A 25964-nucleotide genomic window follows, 5' to 3' on the forward strand; every position below is an offset into this window, starting at 1 on the left:
TATATTGCTGTTTTTCTTAGAGATGTTTATTTCTTCTCCTTCCCTCTTTCTCAACCAAGATGTGATTTCAAAACACAAGCAAATAAATGTCAAATCCTTCTGCCTCTGTTCTGCCATTCCAGTTCTGAAATTCTGCCAAACTGAAAATTTCCATTCAGACTGACTGGCATTTGTTGAACTGAATTTTTTTTTTTTCTTATTATTATTGTATTTTAACACTTTTTCAAAAGTAGTGGAAACTTTGTGCAACCCTTGCTGTGTCTATGCATGACATTTTAACAGCAGCTGCTTCTGCAGATCTTTTTCACAACAGTACTTTTTTTTTTTTCCTGCAGATGCTCTGAAAACTCCTCACAAAAAAAATTCAGTTGCTTGTAAGTCTTGGTCTATGGTGTTTCCAAACTCATATGTAGAGCAGGTACCACCCGGTTTAACACCATGCCAACCTAAGAAATACAGAGACCAAAAAAAATGCTACAGTAAAGAGTAAATAAGATAAGTGGAAAACTTGTTAAAATCTCTGCCCCCTCCTCCTCCTTTAAAACAAAACATGAGATTGTACAGACTTTGGCTTCAAAATCTCTGCTCTACTACTCAGTTACACTTTTTTAATTATAAAAATGAATAGGTAGAAAAATATGCACACAGAAATAGATGGAGCAGAATGGCTTATGAGGAAATTCTTATGTAAAAAAGGCTTTTCACATTTACAGTAGAGTAATTTCTCCAGCCTGCAATGTGTTAGAAAGAAATGTAAGACCATGAAATGTCACTATGCTACATGAATCCTTCTCACTCTTTGTGGACGGTACACATGCTGTTTGCTTATTAAGGCAGCAGACAGTTTTTGGAAGATGTACTATTTTAGTAATAGAACCAATTTTTTTTAATATACAATAATGGAAAGTCACCGGTGAATTCTTCTATGGTAGTGCAGACCTGAAAAACCTAAAACTGTGTGGATCCATAGTAAGATATTTCAGAGAGCAAGATGCTCCTTTTCTGGGGAGCTTCCTTTAAGCTGCAGTCATCTCATCTTATTTACTTCCCTACGGTGAACCTGTAGCTGTAACAGCAGCAGTAGCAGGAGGGGCTAGACCATATTTCCCCTGTTTGGCCCTCATTGCATATAATGGATCTTCAATTCCACCTCCTGCTTTCCAATTCCATCTTTTTGTTTGCTTGTTTGAATGCAGGAGATTTTAAAATACAATTTATTTTTCAAAACAGACAAAAATCTTTAGAGCAAAATAAAATCCAATACGAACCAGTAATTTAAAGAAAAGAATGCCTTATTAAAACTTGATACTTTAAAAATGAAATTCCTAACATTCGAAGATTGCATATTCTTCCCTTCTCCCCTCTTTTTCAAATACTGAAAACTAATGAATTGCAAAGTTGCGAATGATGGTAACCTTGTGCACTCTATGTGGAAGAAGCCTCTAAAATCAGAGCTGAGTTTGGTGACCCAATATAGCTAGGTCAGAGAAGCAATGAAGTCCTTGAATATGACTGAAATCCTCCCAGCATGCAACATTTGTCCCTCTTATTGATCCTCGGTATACTTGCAAGAGCCTAATTTTCCCTTTTTGAAAAACAGGGGTAATTATGCTTTCCTATCTTGCTAACAGATTTTGGGAGGTGCAAATGAAAGTTTTTAAGCGCATTAAATTCACTCATTGACAAAATCGCTTCCTGCTTCTAAATGTTCTGTGACTGTTATGTTTTATAATTCTAAGGGTTCAAATGTTATTGTGTTAGTATATCTTCCGTCACATTTATTATTTCTGTGAAGACTTGCACAACTCATTTTGGGGGACTCTTGTCCCTTGTAGTTCCTGTACATCCTACTTACTCATATAATTAACGTACATATAATTTTAGGCTCCCTTTTTAGGTGATTTCTTCCCACCTGGAATTTCTTTCCAATGAGGAATATACCATATGGCTAAAATAGTTGTTTAGTCCTCAATCTAAACCTTGCTTTCAAGAAAACATTAGTTTTTCCCAGTCACTGCCTACCCGCAATTTTCTTATCTCTGAACTTCACTTTCTCTTTTGGCACCTCTGCCTGCACACGCCGTGCAGTGCTAGCAAGGACTAGCTCCTTATCTGTGTTGCCGTCCTCCCCCAGTTTCCATGGCCTCCTCAACCATCTTTTCTAGAAGCACTCTGCCTTTGGTTCTTTGCAATGTTGTTTACCCTAACTGTGATACTGTCTGCTCTAGGTAGCTGTCTAATAGCTCTAGTAGCCATACAAGCAATAACAAAAGCCTGCAGTGTCCTGCATTTGCTACTTTGTTTTGTATGGGAAAAATTTCCATGGAAAGCTCAGGAACCTCATATGTTGTGTTCTTTCAAACGCTGCCTTAAAACCTCTTATTTCAAATGCTTCTGCCTGGCACAGATAAAAATCATAACTTGCTACTGCCTATTTCATTAGTGCTGCCTCTCAAGAATACCAGTTTTGGGGGAAGGAGGGAGGACACATTTTCATTTCTGTTTGATAAATGAACACCTGTGCTCTCTAGGGCAGAGACTGGCATCTTTATTCAGCACCTTCACAGGCACAACAGAGCCCTGCTGCCCTGCCAGGCTGGCATTCTCAGCAACTGAAAATTACAGAACATATTATAAGTGGCAAAACTGAGAATATAATGTAAATGATCTGATTACCCTCACAGAAGTTAACATAGTCCTTTTCCCCTACATTAGCCACTCCATAACACATACATGCTTCCTACTGCCAAGGGACACAAAAAATTAATTCCTTACCTGAACACAAATGGCAATACATATCTCTCATCCTCCTGCCAGCAAAGCACCTTCCTAATTAACTGGAGATTTGGGTGGTGTTTGTCTCTGAAACAGCATTTACAACAAATATGGTATTCAACTAATGTCATGGTTTACCTAGGTCTTTATTATTTGTTTCTGCTATTAAAACAGGTCTTTATTATTTAGAAAAGCATTAAGAAATACTATTCAATGTCTTTTAATTTCTTTTTTCTATAAGTAATCTACATCTGCTTTTTCACGTGCTTGGAGCTGAGCTTAGATTTTGTCCTCTTTCTTTGACTCTAGTATTGTTTCTCTTGGAATACTCGGATGTTGTATTTGGACATCTGGGTTTAAGGATGGTAGGCATGCAAAAACAGACGGTTAGGCCTTAATGGTTATAGGTGTTTATGATTTCACATATGTATGTTTAGCTCCAGATGGGAAGACTAGGATATAAAGAGGAGAGAGTCACAGATAGCTATTAATAGCGTGGGTAATGCTAATAACATGATGTTAACATGTTAACATTGATGTTAACATCAATATAGCCATTGCCTGCTAATATTAATAGTTTTGATCATCGCTGTAACTGCCAAAATTCATAAATGAACATTTGTAGAGAGAGGTCATATTTTTTGCTAGGCCAGTTGATGCAGTTACTAAAAAAGAGGAGATAAACTTAAGGCCCTCCTTTGGGTCCAAAAGCTTGTTTGGTTTTTTGTCATTATAGACACTCGTTTAATAAATGGCATTGCTTTTTCCTACAGACCTCTTGCTGCTATGTTAATATCTGTGCTCAAGCTCTGAGCATGTCCAATAGTGATCTTGAGTGAGAGTGTGTAATTCTGAAAGGCCACTTTGCATCATCTTTCTGTCTTCTGGATTTCAGGCTGTCAGAAGGGCTTAAATCATGACCAAAGCCATTTAATGTGTACTGAACAACTTCTAAACAACAGATTTTCCAGCAAACTTAGTAAACACAGTCTTCAAGCATTTCCCTTCATTTTCCTTCCTTAGTGTTTGTCTTAGACTATAACTGCATCAGGAGATTTGAGGTTTTCTACAACCCCTATGAACTATAGCGGGGCAGAAATCTCATATAAAGCATGTGAAGGATTCTGAAGTGTTTGCATGATTCTCTCTTGGTATTCATAAGGGAGGACATGCAAATTAAAACCATCTGTGAGATTAGGGGTTGCGCACAAATTCTTTGACTGGCCTGATATCCAAATGACTTCTAGGCTACTTCATTATGACTTAATAATGGCTGGCCATTTCGTTAGTGTAATTGCAAGGAGAGCAAGCTGGGAACTTCACTGACCCTGCAAGAACCTATTAGAAATTACATTTACGTGTTTTTACTTGGTTTGCTCTTTCAGTGTCTTGTATATTGCTATATTAGGTCCTGGGCTAGTGTCTTTTTTATTTTATTTTGATTTGCTCAGTTGGTCAGGAAACGAGCATTGTTGGGACAGGATAGTGATGATTTATATGAATCAATCAAACTGTCATTTAACTTGTTCTCTGGTAGTTTGTGGTAGAGGACTGCTTACTGCTTCAGTTGTGATGGTATGCAGAGCTGAGTGTTCTTCCCTGAGCATCAATTCACACATCTAGATGATCCACTCCTGTTTTGTAGCAACTGTTATTGAAGTTACTATGTATGTGTAGCACAATTTTTGCCCTTCACCGATTCAGAGGGAGCTAGACTAGGACAATCCAAGGAGCTACGTGCAGCCAGGATCTCCACAATCAATAGTAATAGACTTTCTATTATTTTCAACAGTACTTCTCAAGTGAAGAAAGTATCACTGACTCACTTTATAGGCACAAAAACACCCAGTGAGACGATAGGGCTTGCCCGTGCAGGGATTACCCAGAAGACTACTAGCAGAGCCAGAACAATACTGAGGTTACTTTGCTCCAGCAAATGGACCAGTGCTCTAAGAGAGTTGCCAGGCCTTCTCCTTTCTAAAGCTTTTATAGTCAGCCCTAAGTTTGAAGTCTTAGTTATGATGAAGGCTGAAAATACTATTAAACTAAATTTACTTTTCACCTTTCGGCAATAAAAGATTTGTTTGGGCTTTTGGTTTCTTGCACTGTTTGTGGAGTATCTTAATTTTAGTTTTCCTGGCTAGCATAATTTTCTAGTACATAAATGTTTACTGAAAATTGCCTTGTGTTGCATTATTAGGTAAACGGGCATTTCAATGCTGTTACTTACGGAGGTCTCTAGGTTTGTGCAATGCTAGTTTTAAATTACAGTGATGTATGCAATCTGTTATTAATCCATACGATAAAAACAGTGAAACTGGGATTACTTCTTTGTTTTCTTTCCTTCTTTCTTTGAAGATACTTGTTTGCATGTATTTTTAATTCTACATCTGATAGTTTAGCATATGGATACAATCATTATGTGTTTTCTTCCTACTGGTAGTTTCCTTTTTCTTAATTTAAGGTTCAGTCCTGGATGCTGTATTTGAATCAAAGGCTTTACAAAAAGTCATGCTGTTGGGCAAGTATCTGCCCTATTCATTTATCTTTTTTTTTTTTTTTTTTTTTTTTTAAATTTTGCTATTATTTACTACTTTGTTGTATGCCAGTAGCGTCATGATAAAATAAGCACTGTTAACCTGCTGAAAGAGTCAGCATCAGGAGGTTAAAATGGGGTCAAGGGTTAATTTACCAGACAGAAATCTCATTAGGTTTTCATGGTTTTGCTGTAGTCAGTCACATACTTAGTTGTTATTTTATTGAGTCTGCTATAGACTATGTTTTAAAAGTTGCTGTTCAACAGTTGCTTGGATTGACAGCATCCCTTTTGTTGTATATCAGGCCCATAAGTACATAATGTTTACTGGGAAAATGACTGGAAGGAATGGTTAGGCTAAACAATTTCAGAAAAACAAGTGGAATTTTTTTAACTTCATGTTGTTTTGAAATTTACTTGCCTATTATATTTCAATTGTGACTATCCTTTTTCTGAAGGATTTTTTTTGGCGTAAGCATAATTTTATGAAGGTGTCCAAAAGGTTTATTTTTTCAGCATAAAGCATTGTTGAGTGTAATTCTCTATCTTGTTATCAAGTTATTTCATGTTCGTTTTTTGGTTTTTTGTTTTTTTTTTTTTTACATATATATTGAATTCAGATTTTTACCATACTGGACTGTGATGGTTTATTTCTTTATTTGAAAATGTCGTTAAACTCCTCTCACATTTTCCAGGAGAAAACAGTGTTTATCAAATCTTCTCTTTGCACTGTCTGTCTGGATTTACTTCTACTTTTTATGTTACAGCAATTATTTGTAGTTCCATAGTGTGTCAAATCAAGCAAGAAATATATATCTCATTGTCCTCTTTCAGATAAGTGTGTGACGTATATATTGCCATTATGAAATGAAAATAATATAAATTTTTCAATATATAGTGAAGCTTTATACTGTAATTGAACATGTCTGTTTCTAAAAGAAAACAAGTATCTTGTTTCTAAAGCAGTACCATTAGAAAAGCTGAATTTTTTATGCAATTTTTGCTAGTAAAATAAATTCAGCACATTTTTTTTAGAATATTTTCAATTTGGTAAAAACAGTTCAGTCTTTTCAAGTAAAAATAAAGTTATTTTGAGGTTACTTTTTAGTTTTCTAAAAGGACTATTTAAAAAAAAACCCCAAGATATTTAAGAGTACTGCTTTCTGAAAATAGTAATTAAAACATAAAAAATCTATTAAAAAAAGAAAAAACAAAAAACCAAAGTTGCAAGAATTTTGGACAAACATGCAAAGTTACAAAATAATTACTGTGGCTGCACCAGTTTACACGTAAGACAGGTATGACCGGTGATGGTATGAGACTACATTTTCGCACACAGACCTTGGAGTGGCTTGCCAGTAGATATGTGGGTTGTTTTTTGTTGGTGGTGTGTTGTTTGTTTGTTTTTTTTTTTTCCTGTAAGCATCTACCTCTTAATAGTTAATGAAGTTTCCCTGAGTACCACTCAGCACAGTGGCTGAACAGAGAGGAGGATAAAGAGGGCTTCGAAATAGCTTTACTCTTCCTTTCCTCCCCAGCATGTGTGAAAGGGCCAGATAGGGGGAGGAGGGAAGGAAGAGGCATGTGGTGTGAGGAGTAACAGCAAGCAATACAGCATCTCTCTTGCCCAGAACACCTTTAATGCACGGCTTCTCCTGGAGTTACAGCCCAACTGGGTGCACAGAGAGCTCCGCTGTTGCAGAGTGCTGACCTCCTCCAGCTCTGTAAACTGGGGTGCCAAACCTGTGGCCATGGGGGTGTAAGTGCTGGAAGGTGGCCATGGTGCTGTGCCAGCAGCTTGTGAGGTGCAGGCTATGGCGTAGGTAAGCGCAAGATGGGATCCAGCGGTGCAAATTTCACAGGCAGTACCTAACACCTGATGGGTCTGAGGTCCCTTGGAAACTTCAGTTGGGGCTAGTTTAATTAGCTTGCCTGACTGACACACCAACAATTTTTAGTGTTTAAAGATAAGTCAATCCATCGCTGATTTTGGTTCAGAAAGAGTACACAGTGAATTCTGGCTCTTCAGGAGCTTGTTGAAGAGCTAGTCAGCAGGGCGGGATGGATGACAGGAGACAGTAGCTACATCAGTTCTCCTGGTCCATGGGTTACCGTGGCCACAAGCTCCCCAGGGACAGATCTGTAGCCACAGCCTTCCCACAAGGCCATCATCCCTGGCTCGGCAGCTGCTCTATTCTGGGTATGGGTATAAATAAGAAAACGATGGCCTCATTATCCAGGAAATTTCATTTATACCTGGAGCATTTGGTAGAGTGGTATTCCCCTATTATATCACAAAAGTGGCTTACATGGGCAGTAACTCAGAGATTTGGCCAAGAACACAATAAAATGATTGTAGGTTTATACAACATTTAGAATATCATTACTTTCTTGTAATTCCAGGTATGCTGGGGCACGTGTATGGAACAGAGGCAGCAATAACACAGAAAACAAGCTGCTGGTGGTAGACACTTTCCCTGACAAGGCTGTATGGGAAGGACAGAAGTGGCGGGAACATGGTGTTTCCCTCTTCCTTGGCAGGACAGGACAAGTAGCAAGTGAGTATGAATATTGAGATCAGAAAGGAGGAGAAAGGGAAATAAAAAAAAAAAAAAAAAGGTTGTGGCAGAAACTAATATGCTCAGAGTAGACCATAGCGAATCAACTGTGATTTTCAAAACAAAGTAGTATAGAAGTAGTAACCTGAATATTGTTAATACCACTGCAGGCAATTTATGCAAAAGCAGGTTTATTCAGTTGCTTTTACACCCTTAGCTACAAAGAAAACCCTCAGAAAGGGCTGAGGGCAAAGTTGGACTTGCTAGCTTGGGGCTCTGCCTGTTAATTGCTGAACTACACCAGATCATAAAAATCTGAAATTTCCTATCTCGCAGCAAGACAGCGTCATGAATACCAAAATTTACCACCTGATTCCTGCAATACCTGGAATTCAGTGCTCAAAGAGAGGATAAATATAGCTGCTATATGAAACCACACAATCTGCTTTCGTGCATTTTGGCAGTTCAGAAAAAGCAGAGTTTTTGGACACAGCCCTCCAACAGCCACTCTATACAGAGAAAAGAAAGCTCACTTTCTTTGAGAAGTCCTCAGAAATCCTGAGCTTGATATGTCCTGGCACCACTGCGCCAAAAAAACCCTAGATCCGGTGCCTGGATGCTGCCAAATTCTGTCCACAAAACCTAGAAACTATGTCATCATAGTAGAAATAACAATTGCTTTCTATGATTCAGCTTAAAAAAAAAAAAAAAAAAAAAAAAAAAAAAAAGGCGACCGCCCTGGGATGCCACCAGATCCTGACAGAGCTGTGCAAAGACTCCGCCGATGTGGCGTGAGCCTCTGGCCGCGCTCACCTCTCCCTCACCTCTGGGCTCCCGCGAAGTTGTGCGGGACCGCTCTGCCATCAGAAAAGCCGTGTGTGTGCGTGTTGTTTTGCTTTCCGGAGTCAGGGTGGCTAAACTTTTTTTGTTTTTTAAGATAAATTACGTGAAGGGAGGGGGTTGCCCTGCCCCACAGAGGGTGTGGGGGACGCGGCGTGCCCGCAGCAGGCTCCCGCGATCCGTGTGGCGGCACCGCCGCGCACCCGAGTTGCGATTTCCGATCCCCCCCAGCTCCCCACCCCCGGCGGAGGAGCGGCGGGCAGAGCGGGGGCTCGCCCCCCGCGCGGGCAGCAGGGCCGGGGCGGGGGGCGGCGGGGCCGGGGCCGGGGCCGGGGCCGGGGCCGGGGCGGGCGGGCGGCGCGGCGATCCGGCGGGGGGCGCGGGGAGCCAATGGGCGGCGGGGATCCGCCGGCGCGGCTCGGGGGCCCCTGGAGGAGGAGGAGAGGAAAAACCACGGGATTGAGCTCTGTCAGTGGCGCTCGCTGCTTCCAAGGGGGAAGTGCCGGGGAATAATTAATGTTTTTATTAAATTTGGAGGGAATTTTTTGCAGCGGATCGCCGCGCGTGGCCTTCAGGTGGGTCCTCCCCGCAACTTTGTCCGCCGCCCCGCAGGATTGCGCGGTGGTGGGCTGCACAGGCGATCCCGGGGGGAGAAGGTGGCTCGGTGCGGGGGGGGGGGGGGGGGGGGGCTGGGGGGTGCGTGTGTGTGTGTGTGTGTGTGCGTGCGTGCGTGTGTGTGTGTGTGCGTGCGTGTGTGTGTGTGCGCGCGCGTGGCTGCGGCTGGCGGGCGCTGCCGCCGCCGCTGCCGTGAGGTGCGCGGCGAGCCCCGCCGTTCGCCATTACGAGTTGAGCACACGTTTGCGAGAGTCGGGGCTGCCACTTGCGCGGATCGCCCGGGGGATACGGCGGGGAGTGTAAATAAAACCCTGCCTCTCGCCTTGCTTTCTGCTGCTGCCTCGAAGTGCTTTTGCTCCGTGTTTTCCTGGCAGAAGCGTGTAAGCCAGGTGAAGGCAGAGAAGGGAGGGTTGTTTTTATGAATGGGACTCTTTGAGGTTAATTAGCTATGCAAATTCAAGCAGTTCATTCATGGCTGCTGCTTTTTTTTTTTTTTTTTTTTTTTTTTTTTTCTAAAAATCTAAAAGCCATCTTGTATTCCCCTCTAGGCTGATTGGAGTCCAGATCCCGAGGAAATCTCCAGATCAAATGCCCAGTAAATAAAACACTGAGCTAAGACTTGTGGAAGAGCTGCAGAATGGATGGATTTTATGACCAGCAAGTGCCTTACATGGTCACCAATGTGAGTGATCAGTTCAAAGTTGGTGTTTATAAACTTGACTCCGACTTATTTCTGTGGGGGAGTTTTGCAGCCAGAGTATCTGCTTTGTTACTGCTGTAGGGGTGATTCTTCATCTGGGAGCTTTGCCTGCAAGATGAGCCTATTTTCTTAGTTATTTCAATAAAGCATCATGCTCTTTTAAAGACAGTTTTGGGATGATTAAAAAATCATGCACATGATTAGCGGATGAGAGAGGCAAGAGCAGCAACAGCTGCGTTCAAAGTTTCTGGCTGTGTTTGCCTGCAATGCTCAGAAGAATGAAGTTGAGGCAAACGTCGTTAACATTTTTTTTCCTTTTTTTTTTTTTTTCCTTTCAGGACTTTGCAAACAACGTTATAAGTAACATAGGGAAACAAAGCAGTCTATTATAATTCATATCTGGGTTCTCCTGTGTAGCTTATGCAGAGGGGATTTATATGCTATTGTGTAGGTTTGTGTACTTTAGATGCTAAAAATACATGGTATTGTGTTGCTACTTGAACACATTATATATGTAACTGTACGAATAGATGTCTACATAGATAGATAGAAATGTGTTGCATTTAGACACAGGAATCTTTTGGAGGATGTTAGGTCCTCAGCAGTATCTTTTGCTAGAAATTGGAGGCTGCAAGACGATCGTTTCCCTGTTTGAAAATGTAAAGAATTCATGCCGGCTTTGAGTATTCTTGATTGAAAAAAAAAAAAAAAACAACCAAAAAAAACCCCAAACCCTCAGATTTCTAAAGTAACTGATCTTTCCTGTTTATAGAATCCGCGTGGGAGAAACTGTAATGAGAGACCGACAAATGTCAGGAAAAGAAAATTCATTAACAGAGACCTGGCTCATGATTCAGAAGGTGAGGGCTTATTCTCCACCCCCCCTCCCCCTTACTAATGCAGAGAAGCTTTTTGAAAGCTATTTATTTATTTATTTTGGAGATAAATATATCTAGATCGATCTGAAATAAACAAGACAAGAAAATTACATTTACTACTGCAAAACAAACTAGCAAAGGCAATAAACTGATAAAGTTGATATTCTTTCCTTGACTTGCCCTGTTGCATTTTAGGTACTGCTGCATATGTGGCACACGGATGTAATGCACTGAGGCCAAGCCTTTGCAGCATCTGACACAAGTCATGGCACCTGGCTGCTTCACCTTCGGGCCTCTTGAGATTCAGGGCTTTCCTCATTAGTCCCATCTTTTAACATCCTTTTCACTGGTGTGTGTTCACTGGTGGTAGCAGGGGTGAGAATGCCGGTGTGGAGACTGTTAGTTTTCACTCTAGCTTTACTGTAGAGCTAGTAGTCAGGGTCCTGGTGTCTGGTAGCCTGTTTCTATTGCTGTGTAACACTGGTAGGGTTAAAAACCCTGGGAAATTCGGTTAAGGAGCTCTAGAGTGGATGAAGTTTTGGAGAGCCAAAGATTTTGTAACTTAGTCCCATTAGTAGCCACTCACATGATTGCTAGACTACAGTTCTCAAGCTACAGTAGCCGTTAACACTTCTCTATGTTACAGGGTCAGTATAGATGCTACCGGTGTAAGTCCGTAAGACACAAAGGAAGGTGTATAGGGGCCTACAACTTACCACTATATAAATCTTATCAGGGTGAAGACACATTGATACACTTTTCCAAATCCCTACTTACTTGTTTGGAAAAGTTTATTCTAGGGTAGATTGAAAAGAAAACAACTTTCTGTTTTTCAGTTAAGTGATTTCCCAACATGAACGTGAGGTATCAGTCCGCAGGATAAATGAATAGCCTCTGTCATTTAAGTGTATGTAAATAGTTATCTGTCAGCATTCATAAAAGAGGAAGTCTCTCTCAAAATACAGTAAATTAAAAATAAACCATTTGTCAGTTCAAATATCCTACTTAGTCTTAGTAAACAGAATTTTCATAACTGAGTTTCTGAGCTTTGCAAGTAAGCTGAATGCTGCTCTGGTTTACATCCGTTATAAGCAATTGATTTCAGTGAATTGCAAAAAAAGATAAGCTGCTGCATAACTCAGTCCATGGAGAAAGTGGTTTCACTTTTAAAAAGTACAGTAAGTACAGCATAGAGGAAATAGTGGTGATTCTCTTGTCATACAAAGTAAAACATAAGGGGAAGTATAAAAGATTTCCCATTTCTGTTTGCTATTGCAGCATCTCAGGTCTTTGCTTCAAAATTTTTATATGATAGTTACAACTCTACTAATAAAAATACTCAGTCATTGTTCAGGCAGAACTCCCATTGAAGTCCGAGAGAGCTTTATCTGGGGCAGATATTGCAGGAAGAGGCCCGAATTGTATAAGGAGAAATAGTTCCCCTGTAAGAAAGATTACAATTTTAAACTTTTCTATGTATTGCTGAATAAGCCTTTTATACTATAGAGCTTGGTTAAGATTCTGGTTATTATTTCAAGAGTTGATAAAATAATATAGTAAGTACTTCTTTTTTATTAATAGGTGTAGAAAAATCATTAGCTGCAACCTGAAAATACCTACTTTGTCTGTACGTTTGACTGCCAAAATAGAATTCATGTACATTATTCTTCAAGAAAAATATATTTTCGAACATATTTTAATCCTATGAAGAGATTAAAGGTGTGAGTCTTTTATCCATGTCTTCATCTTTTTGCAGAACTCTTTCAAGATCTGAGCCAATTACAGGAGACATGGCTTGCAGAAGGTAAGGGAAAAACCTGCTTGTAAAAAGAGGAAAAACAACTCTGGAGGGGGAAAAAAAAAAGTCCTGAACTTGCTGTCTTAATGTTCAGCCCAATTAATTGAGCTCTAAAAGAGCCACCTCATGTGTCATGCATACATTAGAGCCTCTGATGAGTTTGTCTTTGGGGACTCTGGGGCTGCTCTACCCAGTGTCATCACAAATTACCAGGAGAAATTGCTTCCAGCTCACAATCACATCTGCTTTTGGCAAGAACTAATGCACCAAGACTTCAAGTTCTAAGCCTCTGTTCAGATTTTAATTGCAATTGATCAGGTTTATATTATTGTACCTCGAGAGACTACATACAGCCAGAACTGGGCTTGCTGTTTCCTTTAGAGCAGCACATATAATTATTTGGTGTTCTGGTGGAGTACTTTTCTGATGGCAGAAATTAGTTTCTCTGGGTTCATCGGGACGGGATGCTTCAAGATTTAAGTGCAAGTGTCTTCTTTCCACCTTGTTCACAACACAGAACATTAGGTGTGTATGGAATACTTAAAAAGTACTATTTCTTTTTTTTCTTTTTTTTTCCAGAAACCTTTAAATATTTTGCATGTTATTTTTGTCTTCGTATTTGTAGTTGTGAGATTGTGTACTGGGTGATGAGAAAACTGGCATCGGTCTGTTTTACACCTGCTTGTGCTTTTAAGTATTTCAAATAATCTTGCAGAGCACATTCTGCTGAAGCGAGAAGGTTTAAGAACAATAATGTAGAAATCTGAATTCAGAGTAGCTGTTGAGAGATTCATTTAAAAATAAAAAATGAGCTGCTGCATTAAGAGAACTTTAACAAAATGCAGGGTAGCTTTCTGCTTGTTGAAGTGTATTTGTTCTCTTCAGCAACATTTTCTGATTTTTTTTTCCTTTGATATTTACAATACTGTTTATGTCAAGAATAACAATTTTTATGTATTGTCTGTTCTTAATATTTCTGATTGAAATTTTTATGTAAACTTCTGCATCTGAAATAAACATGATTTTGATGCAAGTTAACATAATCTCTCCAAATTTATCCTGATTTAAATGAATGTGAGTATTCACATATATTTAATTTTTATCCTGTACTGCACTATGCACAGTTGTTTATAGAATAGGTGTTACGCTTTTTTTGGGAAAGGAGGAGTGTTGGGGTGAACTGCTTGCTGCTGGTTTTCATAGAAAGAGGGAAATATTGCTGATGACTACTTGCCTACATACTGATTTTGTTTTAACAGCTTTATATATAGTTAGTGAAGTTCTTAACCTATAAGTAAGTTGTGGGGTATTGTTTATTTTGCTGACATTTTTATTCTCCTAGCATTATTTTTAGCATGTGGTTATTCTGTGTGCAATCAAAAAGTTCTCTTTAAAGTAATGGACCAGGGATATATTTTTATGAATTAATATGGTTGTTTTCTAATCATTGAAAACAGGATGTCCTGTACTAAGATCGTTTTTGTAGTATAATGATCAGATACAACTGTAACTGTCTCCCTGTGGTAATTTTCCTAAGGATCTCTTTATTTCGTATCATCTCATTCATTCTAACAAGCCAGAAGTATGTTAAAATGCTGCTCAAAAGGTACTATTTTTTTGATGGAGAGGAGAACTTTTAGTTTGATTTTTCACTGGCATGGATGTTTTTGTTTCTGAAAATGGTTAAATTTCTTTGATCATAAGTCAGAAAAATACAAGCAGATTCATAATGCATGTGCAGATAATAATGTAAGTTTGAAAAATAATATGGAATGTAAAACTGATTTAATCATTTCTGTAGGTACATAAATGACTGTAATGGCAATTTTTATTCTGGAGGCACTGTTTATTTTAGACTAGAATGAATTGTTTGAAAGCCTTTTTTTCTCTTTAGCTGAGTCTACTTCACTTAATAAATTTAGATACGTTTTGAGAGAGAAAGGTGTCTAGTCCTGTGTCAGCTAGGTTGAGGAACCTTTGTAAAAGCAGATAGCATCATCTGGTAAGTATTTAAAAATGAAAAAAAAAAAAAAGTTGCCTTTTCATGTAGCAGAGGATAATAACGCTAAATGATGTTATATTTTTCCACAACATGTTACAAATAAATATTACAAATTTTTCAATGTTCTAGAAATATTTTAAGAAATCTGTGTGTTTCAGGCCACGCCATGGTTTTAGCTATTACATAAAACACAAACTTTGCACAGCTTTTCTAAAGGCTAGACTAAAACTGAAATAAAAAGTCAAGATGAGAAAATCAAATATTGAGCTGTTAACTTGATCCCAAATTTTTATTAAAAAAACCCACCCAAAACAACTTTTGGTAGTCTTTATAATATACTAGTGTTTGAGGATATTCTAGCTCTGCTCAAATGTCTACATGATTGAGCTTAGCCAGGAAACAGATTTTGAAATCAGACTTGTTTACCCATTGCTAGATGTGTCCATTTATGTTCTTCTGGACCTTCATAGGCTAGAAGTCTGCCAATTTGGCAGCATCAGTAATGTTTACATATTTCTTTTCATAATGCTCTGGAGCCAGGGAAATGACCATGAAATTTTAAAGCATCTTGACCCTTTTTAAGAAAAGCAGTGGCAGCTGACCAGGTTTCTCCCACGAGTTCAGATCCCCACTGGGGAGTAACCAGGTCAAAAATCTACTTATTAGTTAGGAGAAGAAAGTGAGTTGCATTTTATGACACACAAAAAATCGTTGTGGATTTTTTTATTTTGCTTTTCCTGAAACTATCCTTACTACATCACATCTTTTAGCCTGGAGATTTTTACAGTTAGTGTCACCTGTGAGAAGTTGGTGGCAAACAAGTAAACACCAAAAAAATGTATTATTTCCTGATTGAAAATGATGGGAGATTCACATGTATTAAAGAATTATTCGAAAACGTAAACAATTCAGTAACCTCTAATATTTTATTACTCCATAATTAACAAGCTGAATAGTACTTTCAGAAAACTTAAAAATGTATTCCACTAGCTGCATACTAGAATTTTATGGAAAAGAGTTTTGCTTCTTACTCTGTGTAGTATTAAATACGTAGAAAAGAATCTAAATTATTTTGATGTAAAACTTACTCTGAATAATGTTCCCTCATGGCAGTTGTTATGCAGGACAGAAGATAGATTATAACTGTTTCCTGATGCCCTAAATTGAAAGTGGGAAGCCGTTAATAATTGTTTCAAGCTTCAAACTTGAAAGGAAATAGTTAAAATTGCCTATTGCTAACCAAGGCAAATATTATTCAGATATTATCTTTTGTTTTATATTTAAATAACTTGATGGCAACATTTTGTCATAATAATATTATAAAATGACTTTATTGATTCTGTATATTTGGAATCAGATTGGTTTTGGCCAATAGCAATTGTTCAGTGACTTGAAAAAAATGGTTCAAATATTAATCCAATGTTATCTCATCATGGTAGCTGTTACTTCGTATTCTGGAATAAAAAGAAGAGAGAACAAATCTTAGTGGGTAAAAGTCTCCTTTCCGTTGTGAAAGATTTGGTTTTGGGGGAATAACAGATTAACAAAAAACTCAAATTTTTATTTAAAATTACTCCTTCAGATACTAGTTTCTCCTAGAGCTTGTTAAAAACATGTAAAAGGCATCCCAAGTAAAGACAAATAATGAATTTATGCACTAGATCTGCTTCTTAGAGCAACAGATAATACGCTTGTCAGATGGTAATAAACTGAAAAGTAAAATATGAAGTTCTTTGGGTCACTTGAAAAAATACAAAGAGATTAAGTGAACAGTAAGTGGTTTGAAATAATAGCTACAGGTAATGGGTTCATGCCTCTACTGCAGCTGAGCTGCATTTGCGTGGATGGCTACTGCAAGCTACCAGTATTTAAAAGACAGTACCTGGTATCCGAAAGTACGTTATTTCTCTCAAATAATTAATACCCAGATTTGGAATGAACTTTAGGAAATCAGTTTCTGCCCTCTATTTTCCTATCATGAAGGATGCACCATTGTCACAGTGATGTGTAAGCTAGTGTTGACTTCTAGTTTATTTCTTAAATGAGGAGGTATGAAAATGAGTAGTTTCTAGTTCTCAAAGGATTATTTTTAATTAAAGAAAGCAGTAGATCTTCAGATATTAGTCTAGTTAAAGTGCCTTCATTTAAATCAGTGTAGATGTGTAGCAGCTTACTCTGGTTAACAAGCTTTCTTCTGCCAAAAAGTTGTAAAATTTACCCACTGTAAGGCAAATGCTATGTAGCCATATTCAAGAACTATCCACATTTTTATAGGAGCAAAAATAGTCAAATGATAATTTAATACCTCCATGGCTGAAATCTGTCTGATGGGGACAGACACTCTAAAAAGCAGTGAAAAGATTTTCATTTTGGAATTTGTAATACAGAGAATAGCTGCCTTTTTTTTAATTCTAGTGATCAGACATATTTGCCTTTCAGATACTCATAACTCTTGATCTTAAATATCTGTGCACGAGAAAAGTTAGATTAGGCACAGTGGGGGGGAGAGAGGGGGTGCTCTTTTAAAAAGAAATCCAAAAGAAATAAAACCACCAGAAATCTACAAGTCTGAAAGTCTGTTGTGTAGGGATAAACTTGTTAACAATCTTCTTGTTTGCTGGAAAAGTAGATGCCTTTTACTCAAAAATTTTCAAAGGCATAATGGGGTTTGTGAACTATGAGGGCTGTAGCTATGTTAAATGTGAGTGTTCCTTTTAAGCTAACTTTTTTTCTCATTTTTAGTATAGCAGCAAATGAAGAGCAGATTCTACAAACCCATCTTCATATTCCTAGGGATTATTCACATAAGGAAGAATTTTGCGATCTGGAGCTAGTTTTGAGCTGTATTTAAGTTTGTTAGTCAGAGCATCTCACTTTATGTAAAAAGGGTTTTGGGTTGTTTTGACAGCAAATCCAGTGCTTATGGGAAATAATATTTTTTACCATCTTGAAATTTGTCACTGTTTTGCCTTCTGAATGCTCCTTTGTTAGAAACAGTTGTTCCTGTGGAAAAGAAAAAAAAAACAAAAAAAAACAAAAAAAACCCCAACAAAACAAACCAAAACAAAACATCAACCAAACACCCCCCTCCTCCCCCCAGCTCTTTCAGGAATACTTAAAATTTATACAATCTTTCAGATATTCAGAAGTAACAATGAATCAAAGAAAACTCAATAGACTCATTACTGTTGAGGCCTGAAGTCTTACTTTAGCTGAAGCCAAAATACTGCTGTTCATATATAATTCCCTGTCAATTTCAATTTCTTTTGCCACTTTGAATAAATCATTGATATTTTAAAGTGAATTGCTCTTAGCTCTAAAAGTGAAGCTTGAGGTCAGAGAACACAGTACCACAGGAAGTGTTCTGCTACCCAAAATAAAGTCTTTAAGTGAAGTGAGGAGGTTTGCAGCTTCTTGTTTTTCTGGAAAGTTTCCGTTTTTTAACAGCAACACCTTTCCCTGGAGTGCAGCTGAGCTTTTGGAAGCAGTTTGTGATTGGGAGAAGGAAGAGTTAAATTTAAGCCCTTTGTAGTTCGCTTAACTTTTCATTTATTAAATACGTTCCTCAGCAGGTCTGTGCTGCATCTTGAGACAAAGCAGTGAAATCAGTGTGTTTATGCCTAAAGTTCAAGTTTACTTTGCTGTAGCTTTCTGGAAGGGTGTGACATGAAAAGCTTGTGGTTGGGGCCACATGGTTCATGCTGGACTGTGTTTTTGTGAATGGAGGCAGAACTCCAGTTCTGACTGCTTGTCTTGAGGAATTGCTTCGGAGATCAGCTGTCTCATTCACTGGCAGAAAGAATGACTCATACATCTTCTGCCTTGTTTGGCTCCAGGTCATTGTTACAGTGGATAGAGCTGGTTTTAATTAAATATTAACTCCTTTTGTCCTGGATGCTTGTTAATGGGGACTTTTTATTTTTGTTTACTTGCAATGAAAGCAAGCTAACAGGCCCTAGTTTTAAACTTTTTTTTTTTTTTCCAAATTGCTTTCCCTTTGCAAAATGGCCTGTCAGTTCAGCTTTTCAAAGGCTTTTTAAAGCTGTAAAAACTACAAACAAGTATTAAGTATTTTTGTGCTGTGAATGTTTGCTTTTGGCAAACTGATTTTAACTCAGTAGGTTGTGAAACTGTAAAATCTAAACTGATAACATCCTCAAGATCATCATTAACATTTCTGTACACTTCCCAAATCCTCTTGAGACATTATAGCTATAATCAGAAGAAAAAGAAAACTTTTGGTAATAGTCTAGACTGAGCTGGATAGCTTATGCTGCAGATGTTGTCTACTTCAGGAGTTTGAGACTTGATGACTCTGAATGTGGAATGAACTAATGTAGCTGCTTCTGCTATTAGCAGTAAAAGCCACGTGCTTAATATCCTTCAAAACCTTTTATTAGGCTTTTGGAATATACTTGCCTTCTCAAACCCCCATAATTAAGTAGCTCAGGGAAATATTCTCATTCAGTTAGATGATCATTTCAGAGATCTTTTTCAATTTTCCTCTGAATGGCAAAGTAAAAAAAAAAAAAAGTTTTGGTGATTTATGCATTGTATCTTGTGTTGAGTATGTTAACAGAAGACCAATGAAGATTTTATGGCATCCTTGCAGAATTGCAGTATTTGTGAATAAAAGAAAAGAGGAAATGAATGGCATACGTATCTAAATGTGCACACAGTTGCAACACTGCAAGTTAAATTTTCCTTTCGGACATTCAGGTTGAAGTGTCTTTACCTGTCTAATTTGCTACAAGTCTGCCTGTAATTATCCAAACTCAAGGTACAAAAGCCCTCTTCCCTTTGAGTAGTAATGGGATGATGTATCCCAACAATTTGCCCTCTTACAGCAAAATGCTGGTGGAAGAAGTCTGTGTATTGGGCTGATGATGGTTGATTGCATTTCTGCAGTATGATCATGTGCAAGTTTCAATTCTGCTAGTTTAAAAATAGTATCAGATTAAACAAAGGAATAATTTAAGTTCTCATTTCCAACGGTTAGCGGGTCCTTTTAATTTCTTTGTATAGGCTTGTGGGCTTGTTTCTAAGGTACTGATGCTACTAAAATTAGATTCCAGTAGGAAATGTATGTTCCTGTGTTTAACATTTTGGATGTTGTTATTTGTTTTGTTTATATTTGGCAGAGTTTTAAACACTTCTTAACTTGCTGTATTCCTTTTCCTACAGAGGCTTTTAAGGCTATGTCAATATTGTATTTAAAATACATTTTGACAGCGTAGTCTCCATCTCTATCTAGAGTACTGATAAAGTGATGCGCCTTGATCTCTGTTAAATATGCCTTCATAAATTTTGGTGACCCATGAATGAAGTATATTTTTCTTGTTTACTCCAGACTAAATCAGGGGTAATGACAGTATCTCTAAAGTAATATACTGGTTTTCTGTGACAAGTCAACCAGATGTATTTTATTTTTTCTTACTCTCTGGCTGGAAAAAAATACCTCATTTACTGATACATACATATCTCTCTACAACAGATTTGTTCTGGAGTAAGTCAAGTTAAACTGATAAAACCAGAATAAAGCATCGGTAAAGCAGTCCGGTGTGCAGAGTTCAGTCTAGAAAGTTATATAAGATTGCTGTCCCAGTTCTGCAATCGCTAAATGTAGCTTCCTGATTTCAACAGGAGGGGTTTTGTTTTCTTTTAGCCTTTTTCGGATATCCGGGATTCACAAAGTAACATATATATATTATATATATGTATATATGTATAAAAAATGCATGTATGTGTATAAAAAATTAGAGTCATACTAGCCTCCTTGATGCATTTAAAAATGATAGCTGGCTTAAGAAAAATGTGTGGGATGTGTCTTCTGTAAACAAGAAATTACTTGATAAAATTACTTTATCTTTAAAATTACTTTAACTCTGAATGTACTCAAATGTACTTCAAAAACAATTGGAAATGTAAGAAATCATTAGGAACTGATTTTTAAGTAGGATACCTTGATTTCATAATTGGATTCTTCTGTGACAGTCAAATATTTGGCATTTTTGTAAGGAAAATGCCTAACATTTGCATGCAGTGAACTGCATGAAATGTCAGAAATTGCAGAGTGCTAGTATTTGGGCTCATATTGTGCCTGAGTTCATTTCTGGTAAAAGTCCTGTGGTTTCTCTGGTGGAAAGAGAAATTTAATGCATCAAAAATACTGGGAACATTTGGTTTGGTAAAATACGTGTTTTATACAGCTTCAAACTTTGAGGAGCTCACATGTCCTCAGAGGTACTGGTTTCTTCTAAAAGGGTAGGTTATTAAAAAAAACTAACAACAAAGAAACAATAGCTATGCTTTTTTTTAGAGTAATGTTAATTACACTTCATGTATTTATCTTACACTTCTTTTCAAATCTGTGTTTGCAGATTTCCCAAGGTCATTTGTTCTTAAGGGGTATTTGCTGCAATTAAGACAGTAGGACTTTAAACATTTATTTTACAACGGAGAGCAAATAATTTTTCATATAATGAGCCTGATTCTGAACTCTTTACCCAGGGGAAAAAAACCTCTCAGTTAAGTCATTAGAAATATTTCCTGAGTAAGGATTGGAGGTCTGGTCCATGAAGAGTACTGTAGTGCACATTCAAAATAATTGTGAGTAATTATAACTAAACATGTATTTTTAATTCAAATGAATTCTGTTAAAACTGGTAGCAATTGCACATATATAAAGGGGAATGTATGCTTCCTAAACTTATAAAGTGTTCAGAATAGCATTAAAGTTATATTTTATCATTTAACGTATTTAATGGTGTGGGTAGTCACTGTTTCGACAAATGATTATATAACCAGTATTTACCTCTCAAATCTTGTTGGGTAACCAGATCGTGGCAAATGTTAACTTTTAATTAAGATCATATGAATTATTTGCTCATGTTTAGACAAGAACTGTGTAAATTGAAATATTTTCAAACAGATAATTTTATGTAGCTTTGCTGTGATGATTCTGAGTTGGTGTATGTTGAGGACAAGGTGACAAAGTTCAGAAACAGTAAGCTGGATCTCTCTCGGGATGTACCCAGAACGAGTCATTCTCCTAGGATGCCGCTTCTCTGCGTAATGTTCGACAGTTATTTGAATGTATTCACCTATAATATACATTCAGTGGTATTTCAGCGTAAATGGTTTAAATGAGTTTACAACACAGTATGAGAGATGGCTAATGTCTTAGATATACAATGAAAAGGAACTGTGGTATCACAGACGCAAAATTATGTATCAGCAGACCGGGAAACGATTGTATTTTATAGCTCAGGTTTGTGATGAAAGTTTCCTAAAAGCAAGGATGTTCCTACACAAGGTGAATGGATGTTAATAATGATTCTTGCTTTAAGTAAATATTTTTTTTTCGATGTCTGAAATTTTCTTACTGAACCAGGAATTCTGTGGTCTTGTAAAATAGTTCTTTTTGAGTATTTAAAACAATAACAGAAAACCTCTACTGTGTTGACTGACTGCAATGAAAAATTGGAATCGCTTTTGAGTAAGCTGAAGGTGTGGTAGTTTGGGGTTAAAGATGCATAAGTGTTAAACATTAGGATTTGGTTTTATGTAGACTTTCCATGCAGATATTTTGAAAATGAGCACTGATGGATTTTACCAGTGGCATGGTAGGTCCAGACCCTCATGCAGGGAGTGAGGCAGTGCCAGTGTCAACCTTCACATCCTCCTATCCCCATCGCTCTGTACCGGTGCTACTCTGGACTCGTACTGCATTGCACAGCTTCACCCCAGGGTTTATCTGATACTAAAATGATGCGCTTGCCTGATTTTCATACCCGACAATGAGAAAAAAAATCCAAGTTTTAATCTTGGCTGTGCTTCAAATTAAGCACAAGAGTCTTTATTTATGCTTTAATGGCTTCTTTTAATTCTTCCCTTGTTTTTGTTTTTTGTTTGTTTGTTTTATGTTTTTGTTTTCCTTTCTTCAGCTCAGGTACCTGACAATGACGAGCAGTTTGTGCCAGACTATCAGGCTGAAAGTTGTAAGTATAGTATGAATCATCACTTTCTTAAAAATATGTATTTGTATATTTATATTTGGGTCTTCATATTTGTCATTTATTGTGTCATTTGTGGTCATGTGATAGCTCCTTTTGCGAGTCGGTGACATCAGCGCGATGAATAGATAAAGCAAGTGGCATTTTGACATGCAGCCTAAAGAAGTTGTTTGGGCTGAAGGTATAACCTTTAGCAGCGGGCCCTCTCCTGTAATTCCCACCCCCCAGCCCCAGGGAAGCAAGGAAAAACTCACATTGTGGAGGTGGAGGGAATTTCTGTGTCCATAGAGTGAGGAGAGGAGCGTGTTGAGCCGGTGCGGATCAGATACGGTGGGACATAGGAGGCAGCTCTGCTAAGCAGAAATCAGGCTGCTCAGTATGTTTTGTGTATAAATAAAAAAATAAATAAAATTCTCCACATAATCAATCAAAATCAGCCACTGCTGAAGCATTTGTACGTCGTCTTGGCACGTGGCATTTTGTTGTTCAAACAAAATTTCCCTTTGAATTAACAGGAGGAAGCAGGAGTTACATTACACTGGATGCTTTGCATTGTTTGCTACTTTACTTAACATGTCCTCAAATTTACTTTTTTTTAGCCTGTACCCCTCAAGTCTTGCCTTTACCTGCTAAAGTGCTACTGTTCTGTTAAACGCTGGGTCCCCTTCACTGTACCTGCTGTTCTGTGGTTTTGGATGGTTGCAAGGGCGTAGTAAAGAAACGGCATGAGAAACATTACCTGATGAAGTCACAGACTTTTTGGAGCTTCTTTATGCATCTTCCTCATGGCAATGCTTCTCTCCATCATCAGAGGTCTCTTCTAAACAGTGTCTGCTGATTGCAGCAGAGCACATGGTAGCTTTTCTGTCTTGCTAAATAACTTAAATAATTTATCCTATCAGAGTGAATTACTGCAGTTCACTAAACCAGATAGCTGTTAAATACAGCATTCATGTACTGAAATGTTAGGATTAAAATTAGAGAGATTAGAAAGAATTGCATTAAAATAGTCTTTAACCTAAAAAAACAAATTCAGACTTGTTGAGTTTTCTTATAAAACTTTTAGAGGATTTTCTCCAGTAATTTAGAAACTGTTCTAAGAAGAATTTAAGAGTATTCATAACAACATTTTGAAGGGAAAAAAGAAAAAAAAAAAGTTTTTTTCATCCCCTGGACTCTGATAGTATACCTGCACAGCAACAATGTATTTTTGTTTTTCTCTAGAAGTTCGTGTACATAGACCAACCAACAGTCATGGTCACTTTTAAATTTTTAAAGTTGCCCTTTGTAACAGTGGTGTTTGTTTGTTTGGTTGCTTGGTTTTTTTACCTCTGGCTTCAAAGACTTTTTTTTAAATTAAATTATAATATGAAAGCCAAAACTATTCTACAAGTTGAAAATCGGATACCTTATCGTACTATGGAGCTGTGTCCAAATATAGTCATGTATGCATACGTCCTTTGTGTAAGAGTACAAAGTTCAGTTAGGGCTTCTATTAACCCACAATTATCGTTACACAACAAGTCAATGATTCTTGGAAAATAATTTGTGAATTGTGAATGAAAAGCTCCATTGAAGCTGGTCGCTGCTTTTGGTGCTAAAGAAATTCTCCTAATATGGCTGTTTTATTAATGCTGTTAGCCACAGCTTACACAGTATTATCAAAGGAACATTTATTTCTTCATTTCAGTTGGTTTCTTTATCTTAAGTAAAGGTCAGGAGAGCTTCCTGGAGAGTTACTCTGGCAAAGGTTATGGAGTTTGAGACATATACTTGGATATAATGTATGTAGCTGTGGGCTCTGCGAAACAGGAACAGAGATCAACATAACCAAAGCCATGGGGAAATTACTGCTGCCGAAGTAACACAATTGTGACTGTTTTCTCTAGGATCCCAACCTGCCTTCAAACTCCATTATAATGACTTACTATATATAATCTAGAAGTCTGTACAGTGCTCAACCTGTTACTGGCAGCAGCCTGGCAGGAGCACTTTTTTTTTTGCCCCCCCCCCCTTTTTTTTTTTTTTTACTATTTTGATTTTTTTTTTTAATCTGGGAGAGGATGGGCAAGCTTTCGTAGGTTCAGTATTGAATACACTTAATTGAGCCAAAAATAGTGAAGGACAGAAGTATAAACCAGTGAAGGAGGTCACGGACGCTTTCTAGTTCAGGGGCAACCACACTGTGGTCACCCACCTGATTTAAATTTGCTGCACAAATTTCACTTATGGAGCTGTATATAGGTAGGGGTGTGTGTGTGTGATTTGCAGAATATGTAAAGAAAACTGAAGTGCTCCACTGAGACAGTTACAGTCTGCAGTCCAGGTACAAAAATCAGTGACATTTTATTTCTAGCTTCGTTGCTTGAGAAATGGGCTTTAAAACTGAGGTAGATTTGTGGTCTTAAGTTGAAACTTGTAACATTGAAAGGAGTTGTAAGAAACTTCAGTAACAGTAGCAGTACTGGAAAGCTGTGGTTAAAACTTTCTTGCCTAGAAATGACCAAGTTAGTCAACTCTTGAAGCAAAGATGTGGAAGGCAGCAGAGGAACTGATACTGCTGAGAACATGTGCTGTGTCCTAGCACTGAGCAGGATTAAATGCCCCTTAAAGTGCCATGCATTTTGCGTTTCTGTTCTGTAATAATGATTTTAACTAGTGAAACTGCACTGGTATTAGTAACTAAGGGAAACATTTAGTTTAGATTAGATATACAGTTCACTTTATCCACTTAGGGATTTAACTTCAAAGCTAGCTTGGGACCATGAATATTTCAATTATGAGTTGCTATTAAACTTCAATCAGTTTTTGAACAGCAACCATAATATATATATTTATAGTTAGGTGTGGGCTTTAGATATTATGAGTGAGATCAACAACTAGCATAACTTCATATGATATTATTGATGTTAGTGGAATTATGCACATTTCTACTAGCTAATGATCCAGCATGTCAGGCTTCCCCTTAATGCTTTAAACTTCAGTTTACCTGTTTAAAGTTGAATTTATTTTGTTACTCCATTATGTCTTCTGTAAGGAGGTCCTTCCTACCATAATAATCTTAGAAATGTCGGCACTTCCAAACCTTTCTTTTTTGTCACAGAGTCCAAAGCCCCATCTTGTCCATCCTGTATTATCTTTTTATTAAATATTTTTTTTAACTTCGGATACCTATCACAAAGAACATTTTTGTAGTTTAGCTCAGAGTGAGCGGAATGAAGAGTAGATAACAACTAGCCTGTTTGAA

The 25964-nt window shown here is 37.6% G+C and overlaps 1 protein-coding gene across 7 annotated transcripts in view; it reads left to right on the top strand.

Moving 5' to 3' along the window:
• Nucleotides 1–9961: 9961 nt before the first annotated feature.
• The window catches only part of ETV1 (ETS variant transcription factor 1), a gene marked incomplete at both ends in the record, with an annotated part of 64991 nt that continues 48988 nt past the window's right edge, over nt 9962–25964 (top strand). For 2 of the 7 annotated variants that reach the window (XM_082330597.1, XM_082330600.1), the window contains 4 exons: nt 9962–10006; nt 10797–10884; nt 12659–12706; nt 22649–22702. In XM_082330597.1, the coding sequence (XP_082186723.1) occupies nt 9962–10006; nt 10797–10884; nt 12659–12706; nt 22649–22702 (235 nt within the window). Of the gene's footprint in view, nt 10007–10796; nt 10885–12658; nt 12707–13164; nt 13226–22648; nt 22703–25964 lie in introns of those variants that run through there. The other 5 variants (XM_082330601.1, XM_082330603.1, XM_082330598.1 and 2 more) reach the window with 4 other exon arrangements.

This window comes from Platalea leucorodia (genome assembly GCF_965183815.1).
Source record: "Platalea leucorodia genome assembly, chromosome: 1".
Taxonomy (NCBI): Eukaryota; Metazoa; Chordata; class Aves; order Pelecaniformes; family Threskiornithidae; genus Platalea; species Platalea leucorodia.